Raw genomic sequence first — 26,689 nt, forward strand, 5'->3', positions numbered from 1 at the left:
TTTAAGAAAAATAGCAACAATTTATTGAGCTCTTCCTCAAGCTTGCAACTCAAAGCTGCAAGCACTTGACATTTTTTTCTATCATTTATCTTCATGATAACCTGCCAGGTAGGTACTCCTATCCCCATTCCACACGGGAGGAGTGAGACCTAAAAGTGGGGAGAACTCGGATTGGAATCAGTATGACTCCAGAACCCAAGCGCCCACTTCAGACACTGTCCCACCTTCCCCATCGCCATGGCTGCCATGAACACAGGGCCTTCAAACAGGGTGCACGTTCATTTGTGGAATCTGATCTTCCCAGCAGCCCTGTGAAATGGGCAAGACAGAGATGACAGAAGTTCCTCAATGAGAAAGCTGAGCATGTACCTCCTGGCACAGTTGAACGCCCCACCCAGCAGGGGAGACCGTCAGAAACAGAGGAAAGGACACACAAGGACCCTTTAAGCCCTAACATGGGAAAACTGCTGTTTTGTCATTTACCACACATTTTTATTGTTATTATACTTACCAGGATTTTATGCTTGGATGATAACTACAGGCTTCTACTGATCACATTCACAGCCCACACTTCCTCTGTGGCAGGTGACAAAGAGAGTAATAATCACCTTCATGAATAATTCTCATTGAGCAAAGCTGCCCTAAAAGCTGGCTGAAGAGAAATGCCTAAAACAGCCATTTCCAAGGGCTGCTCTGCACACCATTTCTCTCCTCTGGCTCAGAGAAAGCAATAGTTAGACTCATCTCTTACACGGCAAGTCACCCACGTTATTACATTTCACCAGATCCATCTATAAAGGAGTGAAATGACAATCGGGGAGGTTAGGTGACCTAGCCAAGGTCACGCCGCTAGGAAACAGCAGATCTGGAGTGAGAATCCAGGTCTCCTGCTAGCGAGGCCAGTGTTCTATCCCAAGGTGCATCAGGTCTGGGACACCTTATCCATGTGGGGCTCTAGAACAACAGTTGCCAACCGGTGGTCCACGGGCCATTGGTGGTCCGTGAGGTCCGAAAGGTTGGCGACTGCCACTCTAGAACCTTTCTATATGTACATGAAGGCATAAAAGTTAGACAGGCCAAGGGCCACAATGGAGAAAAAAAAAAAAAAAAGACATTTCCAGAACTTTAGCTTTGGAAGGGCCATTTAGAGTCATGGAATCTACCCTTTACATAGATGGGTAAACTGAGGACCCGCCAAAAGTTACACAGCTAGAAGTGGCAGTTCAGGACCAGAACCCAGGTCTGTACCAACCTCATCCTTGGCTCTCACAAAAAGCTACTTGCAAAAGCTACTATGGAGATGACAAAGCAATTACCCCTTAGCATCTAGGACCAGGCCATTCACAAAAGGTAAGGTGTAATATTTTTCCTTGAGGAACTTACAGTCTAGCTAGGAAAATATGCATGTGCACAGGAAAATAGAATCCACAAAACAAAACATCAGTAAAGGCAGCAGCTACATCAAGACTTTAAAAGGAGGCAAACAGTCGCAGGCCTGGCTGTGTTGGAAAGCTCCCTGAAGATGGGATGAGAAAGGCGGAGCTTTGAGGCATGCATAGGAGCCAACAGCTATGATGGCATAGGTATGTCAGTCCAGCAAAACGTTTCAACTTATGAAACTTGTTACTTTGTGGGAGGTGAGGCCAAATTGCAAATGAAGGCCAGATCTTGAAGCCTCAGCTCTTCACGGAATCCACGAGGGACAGCGGATGCTTCCTCCAGGACAGTGCCAGGGCCAGGAAACCGGGCGTTGCTCTCCACCTGCAGCATAAAACCACAGCCACAGGCACGCAGGCCTTTGAGCGAAATAAGTCCTCAAAACGGGTCTTCTCCAGATAGCCCCACTGACAGTTACATGCTCTTCTTTCTTTCCTCTGTCTCCTGGCAGCCTGTGCAATGGCAGACAACAAGCAGAGGTACCGCTGTTTTTCCTTCAATACAGGAGAAAACTTATAAAGGAGGAGACCATTCTGAGAATCGACCTCTTTTTCTCAGATTGGGAAGAGGCAGCCTTGTCAGCCTAGAGGCCCAAGGCAGTGCCACACAGACCAGCATCCTCCCAGAGCCTCTGTTTCCCCATCTGACGTGACAGGGTGGAGATGGGGGCATCATCAGAGACCGAACGTTGATGGTCATCTTCACATTTGCTGGGCTGTTCAGACAGTGAACAGGATGGCAGAGCAGCCCTTCCCTCCAGGCCCACAGTTCCAAGCATCCCGGAGAGTAGCTTGCAGCTGGGAGCAGCTGGCAACCATTGCTTCTGAAAAGGCCTGGGGTCATCAGGGGATGTCAACAGTCACATTTGTGCAGGGTCCTGGAGTGAGCACGACACCCCATTGCTGATGTGACACACCCTTCAGAGTGTCCCCAGATGCTTCTCTCCTCGCCTAGGGCTCACCATGGGCCACCTTGGGCTCCTGAGGCCTCCCTGACTTCTCGCCTTCAGTCCTGGAGGAGGATGAGCACCTTTGTCCCTAGGTCACCTGGCCAGGAACGGGCAGCACCCCGTGCCCAGGATGTGGGCTTCTATGAGTTGGCAGGGGCACGGAAACCTTGGAGAGTCTGTGTGTCGTGTCCCCATTGCCTGGGGGAGCTGGGAGGTCACCAGGAGCCGGATGTAGTAGCCGCCAAAAACTGCCAGCAGCTGCTGGGCCATTTCCTGGAAGAGGCAGGGAAGCAGAGTGAGGGCCACGCAGCATGTGGGGAAGCCAAGCGGTCCTCACACCCCTGGGCCAGCAGGGATGCTCACTGGGAAGAACCTGGCCAGGCCCTCGTCTGGGACTCTTGGAAGATTCCTGGTCTGGTCTGGAACCCCAGCTCTGCAACTGACGCTGTGAGGCTCCTGCAGCCTCAGTTTCCATATCTCTGAAGTGGGTAACCTAACTGCTGACAGGCGATTATAGTATGCACAAAAAAACTACGGAACCTCAAGTGCTAGAGAATTTAGCACTAATTTATCCCAGCTAATCACATACACACACACAGTTTGCAGTTTCCAATGTCTATGAGCCTGTAAAATGCATGAGGTCAATGAAACACAATGAAGAAAATCACGCCCTAGCCCGTTTGGCTCAGTGGATAGAGCGTCAGCCTGCGGACTCAAGGGTCCCGGGTTCGATTCCGGTCAAGGGCATGTACCTTGGTTGCAGGCACATACCCAGTAGGGAGTGTGTAGGAGGCAGCTGATCGATGTTTCTCTCTCATCGATGTTTCTAACTCTCCATCCCTCTCCCTTCCTCTCTGTAAAAAATCAATAAAATATATTTTTTTAAAAAAAATCACGAGTGAATGGGGGTGGGCAGGAACAGAATACCCCCTGGCTTCTGCCCTTGGCTTTGCCACATTCTCCCTTGCTCTGTGACCTTGGGCACGTCAGCTGACTTCTTAGAAGCTATTTCATCCACTGGAGAAGAAAAACGAATCCATACCTCAGAAAGCATGCTAAAGAATTTTATGCATGATAAAACAAAAAGCTGTCAAAATATAAGAGGTCATTATAACTATTTCTTCGTCTTTCACAGGCACGGATCTCCTACTGAAATATGACGCCTGGCCCATGCTGAGACATGCACATTGATTAAATTTTTTTCTCGCTAAGTGATAAGGGCAGCTACTTCACAAACATGTGCACACACACTGAGATTTGCTATTCACAGCAGGAAATTGTATTACTATTGATTTGAATGAATTTGAAAATATAATTTAAAGACCCATCATATTTAATAGGCTATTTCGCATAAACCTAGACATGCATGCCACAATAGAGTATGTGATATTATCCATTTTTTTTTTTTTGTGCTTTTAAAAAAAAAAGTCTATGGGGCCTGACTGGCGTGGCTCAGTGGTTGAGTGTTAACCTATGAACCAGGAGGTCACGGTTCGATTCCTGGTCAGGGCACAGGCCTGGGTTGCGGGCTTGATCCCAAGTGTGGGGCGTGCAGGAGGCAGCCAATCAATAATTCTCTCTCATCATTAATGTTTCTTTTTTTTTTTTATTAAGGTATTATATGTGTACATATCTTACCATTGCCCCTCATCGTTAATGTTTCTATCTCTCTCTCCCTCTCCTTTCCTCTCTGAAATCAATATTTTTTAAAATAACTATTTTAAAAAAATCCATGGGGTTCAAGAGATTAATATATTTATCTTTTTCTCTTGTAATAGTCCTATGTGCAAGCCCCCCACTCCCTTGCACACACCATGCCTGAGCTCACTCCTCACTGCATGTTTCCTAGACAGTGGGTGTATCCTCATAGTGAGAAGAGGGCAGCATGAGCCACAAACACATTACCAGATTTCTGGTCTACCAGCACTGGTCCAACCCAGCAGATAGCTTGGCAAGACCAACAGAACTCTGGGGCTGGAGGAACTGGGATTCAACAGAGATGAATATTAAGATTTAATTTAAAAAAATATTTTTTTGTTAATCCTCACCGGAGGGTATTTTTCTGCTGATTTTTAGAGAGAGTGGAAGGGAGGGGGAGAGACAGAGAGAGAGAAACATCGATGTGAGAGAGAGACATCGGTTGGTTACTTCCCACATGCACCCAACCAGGTCTGGGGATGGAGTCTGCAACCAAGGTACGTGCCCTTGACTGGAATCAAACTCAGCACCCTTCAGTCCGAGGGCTGACGCTCTATCCACTGAGCAACACCGGCTAAGACTTAAACATCTAACTGCAAAACAAGTAGATAAGACTGATAAAAAGATTTTAAAATGACCCAAATATTCATCAACATGTTCAGGATTAAGATAGGCAATCAATGATCACACAACTACACATCCAGTGAAACTGCCAAAAAGAATGTCCAAGGTATTAAAAATGAGGGAGAAACCCAGTGAGTAACAAATAACTCCTATAAACTATTTTCTGAAGTGCTGGGGGGTAAGGAAAAAAATATTCAATACTAGCAGGCTAGACCTATATGGTCTCTACCAACTGAGGAAAGCCATGTCCCTGGGAATTTACAACTTGAGGTCCCCACTTGGAGTCTATGCAAATATCCCAGGAGAGAAGGTGGCTCAACTGCCCCGGGGGCCCATTACCTCCGGCTCAGCCTCCGGAACGAGCTGGTGAAGCTCAGTCTGCACAAGTGGCCTCTCTGCGGGACGGGAACTGCTGGGCAGGAGAGGAGCTTCCTCCAGCAGGTTCTCAGGCCCCTCCGCTATCGTTGTGGGGCTCACCCCAGTCTCCATGACAACGCAGAGCTGGCTCAACCTGCTTCTCAGCAAGGACTGCAAAGAAAACAGAGGGCGCTCGGGTGGTGTCCCAAGTTGGGTGGCACGTGGGAGGCCAAGGCGCTGCCTGAGTTGCAGATCACAGAGGATAGATGGGCCTTCAACAGCCTCAGACGCTGGGAGGTGGAACTGAGCCACATTGGAGAGACCAGGTCATTCCCCACAAAAGTACGGTCCTTCAGCGCTCCTAAAGCACTTTTCCTTACACTCTCATTTGCTCTCAAAGCAGCCTGGGGAAACTTTCCCTGTACGTTGCAGATGAGCAAACTGAAGCTCAAAGGCCTTGCCCGAAGCCATACAGGAGCCAGTGGGCCAGGATCAGGGCTAACCTACAATCCTGACTTCAAGACCGCTTATAGGGCCCAGCGAAAGGCTGACTCCAGGGCTCGGAGACAGGAGGGCTGGGTCCCAAACCGGGAGTCACCAACTGGCTCCGTGAGCACCCAAGGGCGACGACAGGACTTCTCAGAGCCTCGGTTTCCTCATCTGTGGAATCAGAGCAAGAGTTCTCTGACCTTATTTATAAACGGTGGGCAGGCATTCTGAACAAGTGAAAGCCGCCTAAACGCATGGTACTGTCCTCTACCAGGATCGTCATTATTATTAACATTCATTATTATTATACTATAAACAAACATATGCTCACCATAGGAAACGTGGAAAATGCCAATAGTTAGTAAAGGAGATTACTTAGTTACAAAGACTTCATTCCCTCGGCAAAACCACCACTGATGTGACAGTGTCCTTCCTTCTAAGTAACTTCTCTATAGGCATTTCCCAACATGGAGCCAAGGCAATCTCTACAATCTGGTCTCCTGGTTTATTCTGTCTGTTTGTTTTTCATTTAAGGCATCTTACCTCTTGGCTAGTCTTCATTTCTCGAACATGTTCAGACAAAAACTGCACACAGTTCTCCAGGTCAAAGTAGACAAACCAGAGCTGGGGAAAGAAGAAGCTGTGAGCCCTGGAGCTCAAAGCCAGCCTGACCTTGAACCCTCGGTCCCTGAGATGGTCTTCTGTCTCCTGCCACCTTGCCGGAGGCCTCTGGCGGGAACAGGCCACTCTGCTCTCTCCCAGAGTCCCCACGCAGGAAAACTGGCTCTGTGCGTACACCTCCTCAAAAGGCTGCAACCCCACCTCCCACCAGTCACTAAGCATCTGAGAGACTCCAAGCCGCCCTGGACATCACGTATCCATCCAGGGCTACTGCCTTCATCTTCAGGGGCCCTTCGGTCTGGAATCCAACATGCAAATGAATGAAACCCTTCAGAGCTGTCACCCCCCACTACCCACGGCCAGGTCAGAGGTCATCAACGTGGGTGCTCTGCAGGGAGGGGAGCAGGGGACAAAGACCTCTCACCTCACTGTACCACCCCTTCCGCCACAACCTCAACAGTCGCCAGGAAGCCAGATTAAACTCAACCAGACCGAAATCCTCCATGTTCACACATCACATCATCTTGACAGCTCCACACCTGCCACACTTCACCCAAGTTCTGCAAGAAGCTGGTAGCCATGTCTCACACCTCCAACCACTGACCACTTCCTCTGATCCCAGACCTCCCTCCTCCCAGTGACCAACCCATAAGACCCAAGGTCACACCCCTCTTGACAACTAATCTCTCCCACTGTCTCATCCTCAAGGAACATTTTTTTAAGTTAATTTCTTTTCTTTTTCCTTATGAAATTTTACAAACATATATAAAAGTTGAGCAAATGATGTCATTAACTTCCAGCTACTCAGCATCTTGGTTCAACAATTATCACTTCATGGTTACTCTTGTTTCATCTCTACCCCCACCCACCACTCACCCCAGACACCTCCATCCCCCACCCCACCCTGCCCCACCCCACCCTACCCCACCCCAATGATTTTAAAGAAAACCCAAGATACTGTATCACCTCATCCCAAGATACTACTTTGAAAATGAAAGAACCCAATTATTTTAAAAGATGTGTCCATTCATGGGTCATCCATCCATCTATGCCTCCAACTAACACTTGCCAAGTCACCCCATGTGCCAATCCATAAAGAGGACTCAGAGACAAATGAAGCTGAAAGGACCCCTGGTCCAAGGAAATGTCAGTCTCCATGTCACATCTGAACTGCCAGACATCTTACAATGCCATCAAGTTCACCCCCAGGTGTCAGTCAACATCCTCTTACACTCTACACCATCTCAGGCTCCCTAAACACAAGGATTTGTGTGTGTCTAGAGCAGTGCCTGGCACACACTAGGCTCTCAGTAAATATTTGTAGGATGAACAGGTGATGTGCACAAGGAGATTCTTCCCAGGTCCCCGCCACCGTCCACCCTGTGCTCCCACCGGGCAAGGGGCAGATGCAGTGCTACATAGATTTAGCCATCCTACCTGGGGAGCCCAGCCAGGACCTACTGGGTGAACTCATACTAGTCACTTAAGCTCTCCCCACTGTCCTTAGGGCAAAGAAAACAACCGAGCCAGGTGGACAATTGTGCCACGCCAGCTCGGCCAAGGGTGAACCTGAGTGGGGGCGGCTGAAAGGCTTAGAAAAGACAGACAAGAGAATGAAAGCTGGGTCTCGGTGGGACGCTGCTTCTTTGAGAGACAGCGACGATGCCCACAAGCCGTGTCTTTATTTTATAGCAGATGCCATGAGGCAAAGTAAGGGCGTGATCAAGATGTTTACAACGTTCTCGTGGGTTTCAATCCTACTCAACTACATGCACCTGAACTCTATCAAGCCTACATTACTCAGGCACGTGGGGCCACGTGTTCGGACCATAGGTTCAGCCTTACAACTACAGCTGTTGGCTATAATTGTGCTGGGAGGGCCCTGCCTTCCAAGCTGGGACTTGCACATGGCAATGAGAGGACTGTGCCCTCTCATCAGTCCGAGGCTTGAACCTGTCCAAACACTGTAGCCGCTCTCCACAGAGCCAGGGGTCCTCAAACTACGGCCCGCCGAGGACATTTATCCGGCCCGCCGGGTGCCACTGCCTGTCCTGCTTAGCAGCCGACTCGTCCCGGGCCCGCAGTGCGCATAGGAATTTGCTCATAGTTTTTTTTTTAAACTATAGTCCGGCCCCCCAACCATCTGAGGGATAGTGAACTGGCCCCCTGTTTAAGAAGTTTGAGGACCCCTGCCACAGACAATGCCTTCAGGATCTGACCTGCCTCTCCTGGGGCCTTGCATGGGCTTGGCGCAGAGGAGGCCCCACAGTTTGCTGAATAAATGCTGAATGAGTGAGGCTTGGACAGTCTCTGAGCTTCCCTTCCAGCCGGCCCCACGGAGGTTCCAGGCTGCTGGGTACCACCCAGAGAACAGTCTCCAGGAGGGAACCCTGGAGCAGGGAGGAAGAGAAGGGCTGCCTACACTGTCTTAGTAGCGGACTCGGGCAGACACTGTGCAGATTGGGAGAACATGGGGCCACCACTCCCCATCAGCCCAAAAGCGGGCCGTCAGGGAGAGGTCTCTCTGAGACACGTACCTGAATCACGCTCTGGCAGCCCTCCACCGTGTCCGTCACGCCCAGCAGCACCCGGTGTCGCAGCAGGGCTCCGTTGGCAGCCGCCAGCCTGAGGTCCGTGTTGGTGTTGGCCTGTGAGACAAACACCAGCCCAGTGACCAGACCTCCACGCTGCCAGGGAGCCCTCGGGCACCAGAAATGACCACACCCCCCACCCCACCCCTAGACACCATGGGACAGTCCTTTTCTTCAAGACACATCCACGTCTTCTCTATCAAATGGGATTGTGGAGTTGCTGACACAATCAATTCAATAGTGTCAGGCAGAGTTGAAGCCCAGCTCTGCTACTTCCGGGCTGTGGGGCCGTGGACAGGTTATGTCCCTTCCCGGAGTCTTGCTTTCTTCAGCCATGTAGAACAAAGAAAAAGTCTGTCTCTGTCTCCTAGGAATGTGGTGAGACTGAATTGAGTTTGTGTGTGTGAAGCACTTAGGCCAGTGCCTGGGACACAGTCAGGGGCCATAGGTATCTGCAGGAGGGGGGATGGAGCGGGATTGAGAATGAAGGAGGGATGGAGGGGGGATCAGGAGGGATGGAGGAGGGATGGAGGGAGGATAGAGGAGAGTTGGAGGGGGCTGGCGGGGGGAAGAATGGGGGTGGGGGACTGGGCATTTATTGTGTCAGTGAAGCACCTACTCTGTCTGTAAGGCACCTACTTTCCAAAGTATCTGGCACAGTGCCTGGCCCTCAGTGGAGCATGGGGGCCCTCTGCAGCTCTGTCCCCTTTTCCCACCCAAACCAATGACATGACAGATTTAGTTGACAAGGTAGAAGCTGAGCAGGCCGGGGAGAAGGGAGGAGAAGGGTGTCAGGGTCCACAGTGCTGATTTGGGGAAGAGACCCCCCACTAAGGGCTTCAGATGCCATTAGAAAGCAGCTCAATTAGGACAATGGTTCCCAAAAGAGCGGGACCCCCTTAGGAAGCTTTCGGAAATGTGAGAAGACTCTGCTGCCATAGGAATGGCTGGCAAAGCTGGCCCTTAGGCACAAGGGCCAGGGAGGCTAACTGCGTGCCTCCCACGGAGGCCATGTCCCATGAGAGACAATCCCACACGGAAGAACGGTCTCCTGGCCAACCTGGACTAAATATGTCCTCTGGGTGAAAATTCTACTCATCGTTCTCTGGCTGGCCAACCTAACTCCACTTCACACTTAAACCTACAGTGGGTTTGTTTTCAAACAGGTTTAAAATACAGTAAATTGCCCAGGAATGCCGGTACTGTGACAATCAAGGAATGACTGTGTTTTGTTTCGCCCACAGCAGTGGTCGGTTTGCCGCTGTGTTGACTCATGAGTTTGCCGACCACTGGCCTAGAGTGTTTGCAAGGGTGGTTCCCCCTTTCAGAAACCTGCATCACCTGACTCCACCTTCACCACCTGCATAATTCTGGACAAATTACTCACTATGTCTCTGCCCCCATCTCCTCATCTCCAAATTGAAGATACTCACACCCTGTCACAGCAAGGCTTATAATAAGGACGAAATGAGTCCATCCACACAGAACCCTGTGAAGAATAAACACTCGATGCGTGTCAGGTAATGATATCATTCCGATGATGATACTGAATTGAGAGCGCAGTGTTTTCCGCTGTACCCCACTGGCCGCAACAAGTATTTTTAGGACCTTCCCACATGCCCTAGCAACGTGCATTATTCTGTACGGGATACATGGCAGGGGCTTACCTGCCTTCCCCACAAACCTTCCGATTTTGAAAAAGGATATTAATGCCCCAAACAAGGGGAGCAGGCAGTATATGCAAAGTGCTGAGGCTCTCAAGGATGCTATGTGATGCAGGTCGGCCACTAACAGTAAGAGTGACGATGGTCAGGAAGGGGGATATGCATGGTCCTGAGTGACAAGGGATCCAAGGAGGAAGAAGTCCTTGAGCTGAGGCAAGAACTGAGGATGCTGTGTGGCCAGGGACTGGTTACTTAACCTCTCTGAGCCTTTTTCCCCACTGGCCAAAAGACTCAATAATTGTAACAGTTAACACTTACTGAGCACGTACTTTATAGCAGGTACGATTATAAGCACTTGGCATGTATTAAGTCATTTAATTCTCCAAACAATCTCGGGGTGGGAGAGTGGAGGATGCCACAATTATTATCTCATTTTACAAGTGAGAGAACTAAGGCTCTGAGAGGTTAAGTAATAACTTCCAAGTGGTAGAGGTCTCCTGCCTCCTTGTCAGGCTGTTGTTGGGCATCGATATCAGGTTCCAAAGACAGAGCACATAGTAGGTGCTCATTAAATGGTAGTCATTACTAGGAAGGCAAGGACCCTGGAAGGATTCCCGGAATGAGCAAACAGTGATAACAGAAGTGTCGTTGTGTACCTAGGGCCTCTATGCTGCACCTATGGGTAAAGACACCACGTCTTGTTCACCTCTGTGCCTTGCGCCTGGCACGTTCCCTGGTACTTGCAGGGGCTTCATAAATACCAGCTGAATAAGAAGGGGGGAAAGGAGGCATAGAGCCACAATAGGCATTCCCTGACCTGCATTAATTACATCTGCATCCTCGAAGCGCTAGCCAGGTGTCAATGTTCCGCTTGCTCCTGCTAAAGCAGCATATCCTTTGCTTTTTCCGCCTCCCTGAGAGAAGCTTCTAGCTGCAGGAACAGCCAGCTCAACTTACTTCTTATAGGCCAAGCACAAGGGCCATGGAAGCTTCCACAGAGCCCAAGGCAGCATTATTCTGTCAGTCTCATCTTTGCAAAGTCAAAGATCTTTTCGGAACGATTGAGCCATAAAGTTCCTATTTGTCCCTGTGTGCACAGGCACTAAATGACACTCATCCCCCAAAGCCCGACCACGTTGCCCAACACCCCACCCTCTCCTCCTGAGTCAGGTGAGAGCGGAGTGTTTGCTAAAGATCTCAAAGTCCGGCTCTGTGCCAGGTCCTGGGAGAGCCTCCTCGGCACTGAAAAGACGGCAGAGGTGTGGGAGGCAGAATAATGCACCCCCCAACATGCCTGAGTCCTCCTCCCAGAACCTGTGAGCATGTTCCACTCCATGGCAAAGAGGAATAAAGGTGGTAGATGGAAGTAATGCTGTTAATTAGCTGGCCTTAAAATAGGGCGATTATCCCAGATTATCCAGGCAGTCCGGTGTAATCACAAGGAGCCTTAAAAGCAGAAGAGGGGCCCTAACCGGTTTGGCTCAGTGGATAGAGCGTCAGCCTGCGGACTGAAGGGTCCCAGGTTCGATTCCGGTCAAGGGCATGTACCTTGGTTGCAGGCACATCCGCCGTAGGGGGCGTGCAGGAGGCAGCTGATCGATGTCTCTCTCTCATCGATGTTTCTAACTCTCTATCCCTCTCCCTTCCTCTCTGTAAAAAATCAGTAAAATATATTTTTTAAAAAAAAACAAAGCAGAAGAGGGCCCGGCTGGTGTGACTCAGTGGTTGAGCATAGACCTATGAAGCAGGGGGTCACGATTCAATTCCTGGTCAGGGCACATGCCTGGGTTGCAGGCTCGATCCCCAGTGTGGGGCGTGCAGGATTCTCTCTCATCACTGATGTTTCTATTTTCTTTCTCTGTCTCCCTCTCCCTTCCTCTCCCTGAAATAAAAAATATTGTTTTTAAATAGAAATTTAAAAAGTGGAAAAGGGAGGCAGAAGACTCAGAGTCAAAGAGGTGGGAAGGACTCAACCTGCCACTGCTGGCTCTGATGATGGCGGAAGGGAACATGAGCCAAGGAATGCAGGCGGCCTCCAGGAAAAGGTGAGGAAACAGAGTCTCCCTGGAGGCTCCAGAGAGGATGCAGCCCTGATGTGTCAACCTTCTACACCACAGAACTGTAAGCTAATAAATCTGTGTTGTTTTAAGTTACTACGTTTACGGTGATCTGCCACAGCACCCATGAAATACCAGGAGAGATGGATCTTAACAGAGAACCTGGCTTGGAATCTCAGTGTCCTGGCCTTGAATTCCAGCTCTGCCATTTATTGCCAGCATGACCGTGGACTACGCCTGGAGCCTCTGGAGCCTACGGTTCCTCATCTGTAAAATGACTATAGAAGACTCTACCCAGAGATTTACTGGACAGGTTTACTAGTAATGAGTTAATGTACGTAAAGCCTTTAACAGACAATCAGCCACATAGGAAGTGCCCATAAGAATGTTAAAGAAGCAGAATACATTAGTGAGCCACACATACGCTAGGAGGGAGCAATGAGATGGGGAATCAGTCTCGGGCTTTGAACCACCACTCCGCCACTCACAGTGGGATCGGGCCAAGTTACCTAACTCTGACCACCCACTCACTGCCTACTACAGGCGTCCTCAAACTATGGCCCGCGGGCCACATGTGGCCCGCCGAGGACATTTATCCGGCCCGCCGGGTGCCGCTGCCTGTCCTGCTTAGCAGCCGACTCGTCCCGGGCCCGCAGTGCGCATAGGAATTTGTTCATAGTTTTTTTTTTAAACTATAGTCCGGCCCTCCAACCGTCTGAGGGACAGTAAACTGGCCCCCCGTTTAAAAAGTTTGAGGACCCCTGGTCTAGTAAGTAGCTGCTGACTTAAACGAGACGTGACTATCAACAGAGCACAGAGCCAGCACCCACCCAGCTCCCTCAAACCTCGGCCTCAGGGACCCCGTCCTCGGTAATACCCTCCTCGCTCAGAGCCCTCCTGAGCATGGGGGGAGGAGGTGAGTGACAGGACTCAGTAACCTCTAAGTGCCACACAAATACTGGCTTTCTGTGCCCTCTCTTACCCCCCAGACTCTCAAAACACAGCTTACTTCCAGAGAAACAACCCACAGGGATCCGACAGGAAAGACAGGGAGGATTTAATCACACTTGTGACTTAATTTCTTTGAGTCACTGGGCACATGGGCCGGTGTGAATTTCAAGGTTACAGCAATTTGCTGAAGCGGGTGAAAGGAAAAACTCTGACTGGGGATCCTCCTGCCTGCACAGCCCTCCAGAGGGGATGTGGCTGGGGTCCCCGGACATCTCACCTTCCTCTGGTGTCTCTCGAAGATGAGCATGAGAGTCAGCGTCAGGCTCAGCGCGGCCAGGGTCACGAGCAGCACGCCCGCCCAGTGGTTCCCCAGGGCAAACATCTGGCTGGTGGAGTAGATGTTGGCCCACACCACCACATAGAAAACCTGCGGGAAGCCGGGGCAAGAGCAAGGTCAGGAACGCCAGTCCTCGAGCAAGGCAGCTCCACTCAAGGGGACACACTTCTGACACCTCCTTGGATGCAGGGAGCTCACAGGGCCCGTGAGAGACTGATGGGGGCCTGTGAGAATGAGCCCTTGTTCCTTGATCATAAGTGAAGGTAGGAAAATGGGGTGAGAATAGTTACTCCAAATCCCTGCTTGCGCTGATTTTAAATAAAACAGAAAAGGGCAGGGGGCTTGGGAGGGAGAGAAATTTGAGGCAGAAACCCACAGTGATCCTTCAACAGCTATGTGGCCTGGACAAGTGATAACAACGCTCTGAGCCTTAGTTTCCTCATCTGTAAAATGGGGATAATACTAACTTCACAGGGCTGATATAGGGATTAATAAGATAACATATGTTAACAGCATGACACTTATTAGAAAGTTAATGAAAGCCAGTTGCTGTCCCTTTTCCTTCCTAAGAAGCAGGACATAGGGGTTAAGAGTGCTATTTGACCATTTTCCATAGAGGAGCAACAAGTCACAGCGATTAAGAGGGGTTGAACCAGAGTGCCTGGGTTCAAATGCTGGCTCCGTCATAGATATGTATGCATGTGTGTGTTTGTATATAGGTAGGTGTATATGTATGTTTATATGTATCTATACACATGTATGTACACACACACATGATTAGAGCAAAAATGGACCTATCTGTTGAACAAATGGGGAAACCAAGTCCCAGAGAGGAGTGAAGTCTTGACCAAAGCCAGATGCCGAGTCCGGAGCCTCAGTGGTGGGTCTGCAGATCCACACTGCCAAGCTCTGCCCTCAGTAAACCCTGCTCCATCCTCTACATGGGGCCTGGTCACACTCCCTGCCATAAATTCCCTTGTACCAGATCCAGGTCCATGGGTGCTGCCCTCTCCCAGGCAGCGGTGCCACCAGCCCCCAAACCCGCACCCACACCAACAGGCTTCACCAGAGGACGCCGCATCCAGCCACGCCACAGGGGCAACAGCAGGACAGTGTGGGCCCACCTCCCTCCTTACCACAGCGAAGGCCAGTCGCATGGGCCTGGAGTTGTAGATGATGTATCTTCTCACTTGGGGCTCCAAGAGGGCGCTCTCAGCCAAGCTCCTGTACTGGTCAACCGGGACCTGCTTGGCCACCCCAGGAAAAGAGATCAGTCAGTCACAGAGAACCCCCACCCCCACCTCCTTCCCGCCAGCAAGCGTGTCATTCCCAGCTCACATGACTATCATGCAGCAGGGGGATCCGGCTCGCTCTGAGCTGGACCAGAGGCAGAATGAGGAGCTCAGAGCTCTGATGGCGACCACAGGGCGCAACTCCCGGCTCAGGAAAGGTCAGGCATCCCCGGTGAGGTGGGGCGGCTCAAAAGCCAGGAGGACGTCCCACAGAGGGATCCCTGCAGCCCGAGGCTCAGTATCTCATGGCCGACCGGGATAGCCTAAAGTTTAAGGCACAGGCCTGGGAGTCAGCTGGCCCTGAGTCCAAACCTTGGCCCTGCCACTCATGTGCTGTGTGACCTGGAGAAAGTAACTGCACTTCTCTGAGCCTCAGACTCTTCGTCTGTAAATCAAGGATAATAAGAGTGCCCACCTGTAGAGGTGGTGTGCATCTATAATAATAAAAGGGTAATGTGCTAACTAGATTGGACATCTTCTGGACGTCCTTCTGGACATCCTTCCTGATGAAGCAGGGCCGGAGGGAAGCCAGCCCAGGTCCCGGGTGCCTGTCAGCACCGGAGGAAGGAAGCAGCCCAGGTCCCAGGCACCGGAGGGAAGCTAGTGCCAGCAGCCGAGGGAAGGAAGGCCTATTCTTGCACGAATATTCGTGCATTGGGCCTCTAGTATTAAATAAGATAATATAGTACTTATACAGTAAGTATATACCAGTATATACATCTCTGCCCACCACAGTTGGTTTTGTCTTCTTGGACAGATATGTGTATCTAAGTGTATGTGTATGCTGGCCCAGTGCTGGTTCCACGGTGGACAAGTGCTATTATCAGTACTGCAATATCAGTAACTATTAATAGCCCAAAGTACTGAAAACTCGCATCTTCCTGCCCAAACAGTAATGCCGTAGTGCAAAAGGCCCCACAAGAGTGGACTGCTTAAGAAAACAGAATTTGGCCTGGCTGGTGTGGCTCAGTGGTTGAGCGTCAACCGATGAACCAGGAGGTCACGGTTCAATTCCTGGTCAGGGCACATGTTCGGGTTGTGGACTCAATCCCCAGTGTGGGGCATGCAGGAAGCAGCCGATCAATGATTCTCTCTCACCAGTGATGTTTCTACCCTCTCTGCCTCTCCCTTCCTCTCTCTGAAATCAATAAAAACGTATTTTTTAAAAAAGGAAAACAGAATTTAACCAGGAAAGGTGCCGGGTGGGAACACAGCAGGACAGTATGTAAACTGTTCATGGGTGAAGAAAACCCCATCTAAAGATAACTATTTAAGAAAAACGTTCTTCTCAACAAAGGCTGGAAGGAAACATGGGAAGATAAACCAGCTCTTGTGCTGATGTGGGCTTAGTACTATCAATTCAGAAAGTTTCCCTTTAAGGGTGAGAAAATGTTGTTTCACACAATAATGCAATTCAGTTTAAAGACGTGACCTCTAAAATCTGCAGGGTAAAATTAGCAGTGTACCTTCCCCACCCATAACTGAGCCTCCCTGGGAAGCGCAGGGAGAAGGCTCCCACGCCGGGGAAGAAAGCCGCAGCTGGGGTACCTAATGACGACAGCACTACCTACAACTTACTGAGCATTTACTATGTGCCAGAGACAGTGCAGCGTTCCTCAGGCATTACTTCACTCAGTCATCACAAGAACCCTATGGAACAGGTACTAACGTTGCCCTCACGATGATGACACTGTGGCCCAGAGAGATTCAGTCACCTGTCTCAAGTCACACAGGCACTAAGGAGAGCTAGATCTGCATCCAGAGCTATGGATCTGTGATGCCTAGACCTCGAATCACTATGCTTAAAGGTACTGCATTATCAGCTAATGAATCCTATAATGTGTCCTCTCCTAAAATGCCCCTCCCCCTGTCTACCCAGCAAACTCCTACTTTTCCTCAAGATCCCAGATCCAGTATCTGCTCCTCTAACTACTGCCCGCACACGAGGCAGGTTTCTCATTTTCCCCTGTGCAGGTCGTCTTCCATGCCTCATACAGTCCTCTACTGCAGCATTCATATCAGACTGTCGGACTCATCCGACATATGTCCATCTCCCCACTGGGCTCCGGGAGCAGAGTGAGCACAGGCACTGGGGCCTATTCACCTCTCCAGTGTAGTGCCCAGCTACATGCCTGGCAGAGTGGGCATCCAAAACGCACATCTGTTAAGTGAATTAATGCGTAAGAGAGGACAGTTCTAACACATCTCCCTTCTCTCCCTTACCATATCAAGAATATGGTACATGTTTAATAAAATAGTTTGTGAATAACTAGATGAAAGGATCGGTGGATGGATGGATGGATGGATGGATGGATGGATGGATGGATGGAAGGATGGATGGATGGATGGAAAACAGTAAGGATGTAATCAAATCAGCACTCACCTGAATGCCCCAGGTCTGCAGCTGCTGTTCTGCGGCTCCCAGATCGAAGGAGATGGGTGCACAGGTATTGTCGATCCGGAGAACCGTAAGGACCTGGCCATTGCGGAGATCTGAAAGCAGACAGGAGCTTCACCTGGCTGAGCAATCACTACTACTGTGGATGAGCCTGTCTCCTCCTCCGGCCACAAGAGCCTTCCCATGGCAAGGAGGGACAGGTGGCTGTCCTCAATACCCTACAGAAGAACTGGAGTTGACAGGAAAGCCCCCAGGAGGCAGAACTGGGGGCCGGAGCGTGGAGGCTATTAGGACACCATGAGAGACCATGTAGGGAAGAACCACTCCAAAATGAGAGCTGTCCACACAGAATGGGAGGTAGTGAGCTCCCCATCACAAGGGATATTTGTGATACAGAGACGACAATAAACTACATTGGGGAGATGATGTAGCAGACATTTCTTCAAGCACTGCTCAACTCTTACATTCCCAGTGGGTACAGAGTGTACGCTAACGAACTATGGTAGGCAGAACAATGGACCCCTCCCCACTCCCCAGAACCTGTGCATGAGTTATGTACACGGCAAAGGAGAATTAAGGTTGCAGATGGACTTAACATTGCTAATTAGCTGACTGTAAATTGGGTGACTGCCCTGGATTATCTGGGTGGACCCAATATAACTACCAGGGTCCTTAAAAGTGGAAGAGGGAGACAAAAGAGTCAGGAGGGATGTGACTGGAAGAAAGGCACAGAGAGACAGAGCATTGCTGGCTTTGAAGATGGGGGAAGGGGTCATGAGCCAAGGAATGTGGGCGGCCTTTAGCGGCTGGGAAAGCCAAGGAACCAGCGTCTCCCCTGAGCCTCCTGAAGGAATGCAGCTCTGCTGACACGGTGAGGACTTCCGCTGAGTGAGGCCAAAGTCAGGCTTCTAACCCGCAAAACCCTGAGAGGCAAACTATGTTCTGCAAGTCACTATGCCCGTGGTAATGTGTTGTGGCAACTATAGAAAACGCACACCGGCTTACTGGAAACCCCTCCCGGTGTGAAAATCCGAGTGCAACTTCTGGCTCCAAGTGTAACTTAAGTTGCCCCTCAGTATTCACGGGGATTGGTTCCAGGATCCCCCACGTTACCAAAACCCACAGATGTTCAAGTCCCTGACATGAAATGGTGTACAGTTGGCCTTCCACATCCGCAAACTCCCAACCACAATTGAAAACAGTACAGGTATTTATTGAGAAAAATCAGCATGTCAGTGGGTCCACACAGTTCAAAGCCGTGTGTCCAAGGGTCAACTGTATTTGTTTTTACTCCCACACCAGAAAGGATTTAAGGTGGCTTCATAAAAAATAAATTTTAAGTAGATAAAATGATAAAATTAGATTTAAAAATAAGCAAATGAGCGAGCCCTGGGCGGATGGCTCAATTGGTTGGACCATCATCCCATGCACCAAAAAAGTTGCAGGTTCAGTTCCCAGTCAGGGCACATGCCCAGGTTCTGGGTTCGATCTCTGGTCAGGGCACATGTAGGAGGCAACTGATCAATGCTTCTCTCTCTCTCTTTCTCTCTCTCCCTTCTTCTCTCTCTAAAATCAATAAAAACATATCCTAGGGTGAGGATTAAAAAATAATAATAATAATGCCATGGTTGGGTTGGTTTGGTTCAGTAGTTAGAGTCAGCCCAAGAACCAAAGGGTCCCGGGTTCGATTCCTGGTCAAGGGCACGTACCTCAGTTGCAGGTTCATCCTGCCCTGGTTGGGGTGCATGCAGGAGGCAACCAATCGATATATTTCCCTCACATCGATGTTTCTCTCTCTCTCTCCTGCCCTCCATCGCTCCCATCCTCTTCCCACTCTCCTACTCTCTCTAAAGTCAATGGAAAAGCCCTAACCGGTTTGGCTCAGTGGACAGAGCGTCGGCCTGCGGACTGAAAGGTCCCAGGTTCGATTCTGGTCAAGGGCATGTACCTTGGTTGTGGGCACATCTCCAGTAGGAGGTGTGCAGAAGGCAGGGGATCGATGTTTTTCTCTCATCGATGTTTCTAACTCTCTGTCCCTTACCCTTTCTCTCTGTAAAAAAATCAATAAAATATATATATTTTTTAAAATAAAGTCAATGGAAAAAAATATCCTTGGGGATGAGGATTAAAAATAATAATAATAAGGAAATGAGAAAAACTAGGCAAAAAGAAAATAAGGACAGATAGAACAATAAAGTAAAATAAGGATAAAATAGAACAATAAAGTAAAATAAGAATAGCTTCTGGGCCCTAACCGGTTTGGCTCAGTGAATAGAGCGTCGGGCTGCGGACTGAAGGGTCCCGGGTTCGATTCTGGTCAAGGGCATGTACCTGGGTTGCGGGCACATCCCCAGTAGGGGGCGTGCAGGAGGCAGCTGATCGATGTCTCTCTCTCATCGATGTTTCTAACTCTCTATCCCTCTCTCTTCCTCTCTGTAAAAAATCAATAAAATATATATTAAAAAAAAAAGAATAGCTTCTGGGATTTGAGCTTTTACTTTGTACCAGGATTCAAGTCATGATTTCATTTACTCCTCCAAGGGCCCTAAGAGGTGGACACCATTATCATGGAACAGAAAAGGAGCCTTTGCAAGATGAACAAAAATCTTGACCAATGTTACCAGAGGAAATGAAAGTAAGAGAAGGAGGAGAAAAGGTAATACACAAAATGCAGGCACGCATGCTGGATGGGGCCCAGACTAGCTCCCCACCCATCACACAGCATGGAATGGGGAGCCCACAGTGGGGAGCCCACGAGGCTTGGACTCCACACACGGAGAATGGGAACTGCTCCCTCAGCAGGCACTTTGCCACTGAACAAATGTTTGCCCAAGCAATGCAAACACTCTCCACGGTTTCTCTGTCTGCCTTCCGAACCAGGAGTTCCTGGGTTCTTGGCGATCATCTCTTTCATCTGTTCCTTAAAGTGAAAATAGCAATTCCTCCACTTAGAAAAACTTGTTTTCACACCTAGATAAGGGGGAAAGATCTGAAAAGCTACCAAAGAAGTGTGTGAGTGTGTGTTTGTGTAAGTGTGTGTGTGAGAGTGTGTGTGTGTGTGGGGGGGGGAAATTTCCTACAAAGAAATAAGAACTGGCTTGCCAAAAAACAGTGGAGTAATGTCTTCAAAGTTCTGAAGGAAAATTATTTCAATCCGTTTCATTCCACTGTTGCGTATGTATAAATAGTTTTCCTAATAACAGTAGTGAAAAAAGGAACCCTTGTGCCCTCTCGTCCCTTCCCTCAGCAGACACGTGCTTGTCACCAAGTCGTGAGTTCAAACTGCTGCTTTTTTGGAAACCCACAAAATACTGATTCCGTTCAAAATTAATGCAAATGTTTCTGATAGTTGTAAATGTTTCTCCTTATTAGATAATGTATGTATTAAAGTCATTAAGAATATAGTGCTCTCAAAAAAAGAAGCGAGGACAGAATAGAATCCAGCATCTTTTATTGCACTGGAAAGACTAATGGAATCTTTTGGAAGATGTGGCAGGAAAAGTACTTTGGAAAATATACAATCAAGATATCTCATGGCATTAACCAAAGAACTTATATGCATATATGCATTACCCATGGACACAGACAATAGGGTGATGAAGGCCGGGGGCGGGTAGGGATCCAGGTGGAGGAGCAGGGAACGGGGACATCTTAATACTCTCAACAATAGAGATTTTTTTAAAAAAAGATCTCTCATGGAATATTAAAAGAAAAATCTTTGAAGATAAATAAAGATCTCTTTGGATGCCATATAAAGAATGGATAGCAGCCCAGCCAGTTGAGCATCGACCTATGAACCAGATCACGATTCGATTCCCGGTCAGGGCACATGTCAGGGTTGCGGACTTGATCCCCAGTGGGAGACGTGCAGGAGGCAGCTGATCAGTGATCCTCTCTCATCATTGATGTTTCTATCTCTCTCCCTCCCTCTCTGAAATCAATCAATATATATTTTTTAAATAAATAAAAATAAAGAATGGATAAAAGAGGCAAGATGGGGATGAGATCAGCTGGGAAGCTACAGCAAAAATCCAAGCATAGGGTAATGGTGGCCTAATCTAAGGAGGTAGTGACAGAGAGAATGGGTAGAGATGACAGACACTGGCCTGGAAACAAATCCCCAAATGCCCACCCTCATCTAAAGGCACTTCTGTGTTCCTCCCTCGCCCTCCCTCCATACTCAGGATCCTGGGGAGAGTAGCAGCGGGGAAAGGAATTGAGGTCATGGCCTTACCTTGCCCCCAGCCAGGAGGGCTCCCTACCGGCAGGGCACTCCAGCCAGGAGAGGAGGTGGGCAAGGGGCCGGCCGCCCCGCCAGGGCCCATCTGCGGTTCACAGGCCATAGCAGAGAACCAGCGGGGTGTCTACTTCCCCTTCTCAGCGCTCTGGTTCATTCTGGAACAGTCAGCTCAGCTTCACTCGCCTTCAGAAAACAGCAAAGAAAGCACTTCAGGCCAGGACCTGAGCAGGCTGGGCTCCCCAGCCAAAGCCATCACCAGGCCAGGGAGAGGCAACTGGAGTCTTCCCCTTGACGTTGGTCTCTCTGCTCATCTGAGGAACATTCTCAGGGGGAGTGAGGAGAACTAAAACCCTTCCAGACCTCGACTGAGAACTTCCCCTCTGGCCGCGGGTCTTCTCCAGCTCAGACGCATCGGGGAGTCAGGAAACTCAGGAGCTGCCGGGGCCCCACTCCCAGGCCTGTGGGATTTCCATTCCCTTACTATGGGCAGCACAGGTACATTCATCATGGGGAGACTTGTTCATATGAAGAATCTCAAAGAGTTTCCCAGAGACATTGCAAAATACAGTGGTCGGCAAACTCATTAGTCAACAGAGCCAAATATCAACAGTACAACGATTGAAATTTCTTTTGAGAGCCAAATTTTTTAAACTTAAACTTCTTCTAATGCCACTTCTTCAAAATAGACTCGCCCAGGCCGTGGTATTTTGTGGAAGAGCCACACTCAAGGGGCCAAAGAGCCGCATGTGGCTCGCGAGCCGCAGTTTGCCGACCACTGGCAAAATACAAATGATAAAGAAAATCAGGATGGTGGGAAAAAAATGTTTTTAAAGTTATGACCATGAAGAATAAAAATACCCAGATATTCTGGCAATCAGGGTCCCCAGCAGAGGTTTAGGTACAAGAACATGAACCCCAAGGTCAGGCTAACCAGTTTAAAAGGTCAGTTCTACAATGTACAGGTTAGGTAAACTTGGGTAAGTGGTTTAACCGCAAAGAGCTTCAGCTTCCCTCTATTTAAATAGTGGTACCTTCCCCACAGGGTTGCTGCAAAGAATTGATAGGATGCTAGAAATAAAGGATGTTTAACAGCATGGAACAAAGGACACATGCCATAAACACCATCTCTGGTTGTTGCTGTTGAGAGGTTTGACACAGTTGCCATGCCTGATCTAGGAATTTGGTTTTGAGCTTCCAGGAGGCCAAAGAGGAAATGGAAATGCTGTCAGTTAAATAATTCCTGCTTTGTATATATAGGAAAAAAAAAAAAACGAGTGAGGGGCGCAATGCATCCTCTTGGCACTTAGCACTGAAAGACCTTGGCACGTGCATCGGGCATGACCCTTAGCCACTTCATCAACAAAAGCAGAAATGGGTATTTCCTTGATGCCAACGTGCAGTCTCCATAGTGCCATACGCTCTGGGTGGAACCTGCACACCTTATCTGTGATGTGTCCACCTGGGGCCTAAGACTCACGCCTCACCAAGGAAAATCATGCCTACATTCCTGGGATGACACACCAGCCCTGCCTGTTTAAAAAAAAAAAAAAAAGACACTAAAATTCTCTTTTGCTGCCATGGTTCTCGACAATGGTGAAGCCAGGAAGTGTCCGGTCAGCACACATCTGCTTGATTCCAAGCTGGCCCTAGGTGCCCGCCACTGCTCAGTTCCCCTAAAAATGAGAACCTGACTCCCACTCCCTCACCACCTTCCATTCCTCTCGGTCCTTTAAAAAGGACCAGATGCACACTTTGTGGAGCCCAGTGCAAAATAAAAATGTGGGGCCCCTTGTTAAAAAATGATGAAGAATTTCAAGACAGTGACAGCAGAGCCTTAAGCCAAGTGGGGGCCTTACTAAATGGGGGCCGTGTGTGACCGCATGCACTTGAGCCAGCCCTGACTTTAAGCTTCGAAAGACCACATGGGAGCCTCTTCCACGGACCAAGAATATGCAAAAATGAGCCTTTACTGCCCTGTATCAGGCTCTGAGGCAAGAAGGCAATAAACTATTGGGGGAAAAGCGAGGACTTCAGTGCCAAAGAGCATGGACGAGAATCCCCTCTCAGCCACTCGCATGGCTGTGATGTTCACTGTCAAGGTACTTAACTCCCTGAGCAGTCCTCATCTGTAAAATGGGTTCATGGAGGCCTACCTGGCATAACTGCTGTGGAGTTACAGAAAGAAATACAAGCATAACATCCAATACCCTGCACCAATCAGGCCCCTTTCCTCATAGGTTTTTCTCATTTCACAGGAGAGAAAATTGAGGGTCAAAGATTTGAAGAGACCTGCCCAAGCTAGAAGCTGTGGAGCCAGCAGGTGAGCCAAGGCCATCTGGCTCCAGAGTTCAATCCCATAACTCCCATGCCCCTGAGCCTCAGGACCCAGGTCTGGGTATCTCTGAGCCTGTCCCTTACACCACCTTTAAAAAAAATAAGAGAGAGAGAGAGAGAGAGAGAGAAAGGAAGGAAGGAAGGAAGGGAGGAAGGGAGGGAGGGAGGGAGGGAGGGAGGGAGGGAGGGAGGGAGGGAGGGAGGGAGGAAGTTAGTTGAGGGGGACTGCAAGGTGTGATCTAGCAACAAATTCCAGGCTGCACCTGAGATGCGGCACTCTGGGAGGGCGGGGACCATCGCCCCTCACCTGGCCCACAGCAGGTACTCCCAAACATTGTTGAGCATTTACCAGTCAGTCCTATCACCCCTTACTTCCTTCCTCTTACCTTGTACCCCCAAGAGACATGAAAGCAACAACAACCCAAGGATGTCTGCCTTGCACTTGGCAATCACTGAAGTCCTTCCCTGCCTCACCTGCTCACCTCCTAGACCAGTGGTCGGCAAACTCATTAGTCAACAGAGCCAAACATCAACAGTACAACAATTGAAATTTCTTTTGAGAGCCAAATTTTTTAAACTTAAACTTCTTCTAACGCCACTTCTTCAAAATAGACTCGCCCAGGCCGTGGTATTTTGTGGAAGAGCCACACTCAAAAGGCCAAAGAGCCGCGCATGTGGCTCGCGAGCCGCAGTTTGCCAACCACAGCCCTAGGCAAAGGCAGTGGGCAGCAGCACCTGGGGGCCGTGGGAAGGCTGAGCAGAGGTGGAGGTGAGGGAGGTACTGCCAAGAAGGGGAGAGGTACAGATCAGATGCAAAGGGTAGGAGGGGTGCTAGCAAGACTGGCCACGGGCAGACATTGACCCTTTACCTACCAGCGTGTGCTGAGCTCAGGATCCTGCCCAGGGCTGATCCAGTCCCATGGGGAACATGGGAGGAAGAGGCAAGCATGGGGTGGAGGGGGAGCTGGGGAGTGAGCGTAGCTCTGGGGCTCCTGCAAATAACTGGCCATCCATCCCCCACCCAGCTTCTCCAAGTTTTCTAAGTTGCCTTTGATGATTCTGCATTTAACCAGAACTTCCAGTTATCCGTCTTTTTTAGCGAGGTGGCAAGTCCCTGCAAAGGCAGATGTCCTTAAGTCCTGCTGAACAAAGGTCTCCATTTCTGCAGAGTGCCCAGCCTCCCCAGCAACCAGATGCCTCACTGAGATTTGAGAAAGGGGGCTTGGGGGAGCGGGAGAAGTAGGGGAGTTCGGAGAGAAAGAAAGATCCCCGTTTTTACTAGTCAGGTTTTGTTTTTGTTAAACCGCCAAGTCCCAAGAAACCCTAAGAGGACCTGTCACAGACGTTTTGGGATGAAAAAGCCTTGAGAAACAATGGGCCCAAGTTCTCCATTTTACAGATGAGAAAATTAAGACCCAAAAATGAAAGTGAACTATCCAAGGTCAGGGAGCCAATCGGGGTCGAGGCCAACACGGAACCGGGCTCATTCAGCGAATGCTGGGGATAACCCCCTAGCCTGGCCTTGGCCTTGGGCAGCTATGTCTGGCCCCAGTCACTGCCCTCAGGTCCTGCTCTGGGTCTGCTGTCTCGGGGTCTCCCTCACCCCAGAAATCACCCCCACGGGCCACCGGTTCCTGGGATCCGCCCGAGAGCAGCTCCCACGCCCAAGACGCGGAGGAAGGGGCCCAAGTGCGTCCGGAAGGAGCGGGACGCGCCCGCCGCGTTGACCGCAGCCAGGAAGGGGCACCCGGCGGTCGCGCAGCCCCGGCCCGCGGCTCCAATCTGGGCTCGCGGCCCCACGGGCGCGCGCACACTCACCCCCCGCGCCGCCGCCGCCGCCGCGCCCGGGGACACAGAAGGTCGGGGCCGCCACCGCCCCTCCGCGCCTCCGCCTCCGGCCCGCCGCACGCGCGGCGCGCAGCCCTCCCCGGTCCCGCCCCCGGGCCGCCCCGCGCACTCACCCCACCGGTAGGAGCCGCCCCTGGGGCTCGCCTCGGGGTCAGGAGGGAAGCCTTCGCCCCGCGCGGCCGGCAGAGCCGACCTGGGAGCGGCCTTTCGTCAGCCCGGGCTCTCCCGGGACGCCAGGAAGCGCCTCCGCGCTCGTCGACCACGTGCAGCGATTCTGGGGCGTAGGGGGTGAGGGGCGGGGGTGGGGGTGGCCCTCCGGGACAAGTTCCGGCCCCTCTGGGAGGCTCGGTGTGGTCTGGCCCTTGTCTGAGCAGCAACTTACCTCCGAGGTCCATCCCCCGACGAACACAGTCACGGGACCCGGTGGATGAGGCAATATCGGGGATCAGCACCTTCTAAGGAACCTGAGTTTTATAGGAAAATTATATGTGTACTGTATTATTAAGTTCATCGGTGTGGGGACCAGGTTACCTGAGCTCTAAGCCACCAGAGCTTAGAGCTCTGAGATCGGCTTTTGAGATCATCCTCGGCAAACTATTTAACGTCTTTGTGCCTTAATTTTCTGTAAAAAAACACTATACTATTTCATGCTTTAATGAGATAATCTCTGTTGGCAACTGCCAGAAACGTCAGCTCACTAGGCTTTGGCTGCCACCCCCAGCACCATCCCTCTGGATTTCAGTGAAAAGGGCCCCCCCCCCCCCCCCAGGAAAGCAGGAACCTTGTGTATTTTCCCACGGAG

At 50.1% G+C, this 26,689-nt stretch overlaps 1 protein-coding gene across 4 annotated transcripts; it reads right to left on the bottom strand.

The window, feature by feature from the left end:
* On the bottom strand, positions 1–26,354 carry TMEM268 (transmembrane protein 268). 4 transcript variants are annotated; one of them, XR_013960626.1, is made up of 10 exons: positions 26,001–26,163; positions 21,700–21,888; positions 17,451–17,560; positions 14,912–15,019; positions 13,716–13,865; positions 8,713–8,823; positions 6,098–6,178; positions 5,048–5,236; positions 512–2,659; positions 1–309 (listed from the first exon to the last, which is right to left on the bottom strand). XR_013960626.1 is itself a non-coding variant. In XM_080668680.1 (9 exons), the coding sequence occupies exons 2-9, from the start codon at positions 21,806–21,808 to the stop codon at positions 2,480–2,482; spliced, it is 1,038 nt and encodes a 345-aa protein (XP_080524806.1). In that variant the 5' UTR covers positions 21,809–21,888; positions 26,270–26,354; the 3' UTR covers positions 1–2,479. The 4 variants fall into 4 exon arrangements, 3 of the variants coding, with proteins under 3 accessions (XP_080524806.1, XP_080524807.1, XP_080524805.1); XM_080668680.1 differs by lacking the exon at positions 26,001–26,163 and adding an exon at positions 26,270–26,354 and having other exon boundaries at positions 1–2,659; XM_080668681.1 differs by having other exon boundaries at positions 1–2,659; positions 26,001–26,287.
* Between the last annotated feature and the right edge of the window lie 335 nt (positions 26,355–26,689).

Source organism: Plecotus auritus (assembly GCF_963455305.1).
Source record: "Plecotus auritus genome assembly, chromosome: 5".
Classification (NCBI taxonomy): Eukaryota; Metazoa; Chordata; class Mammalia; order Chiroptera; family Vespertilionidae; genus Plecotus; species Plecotus auritus.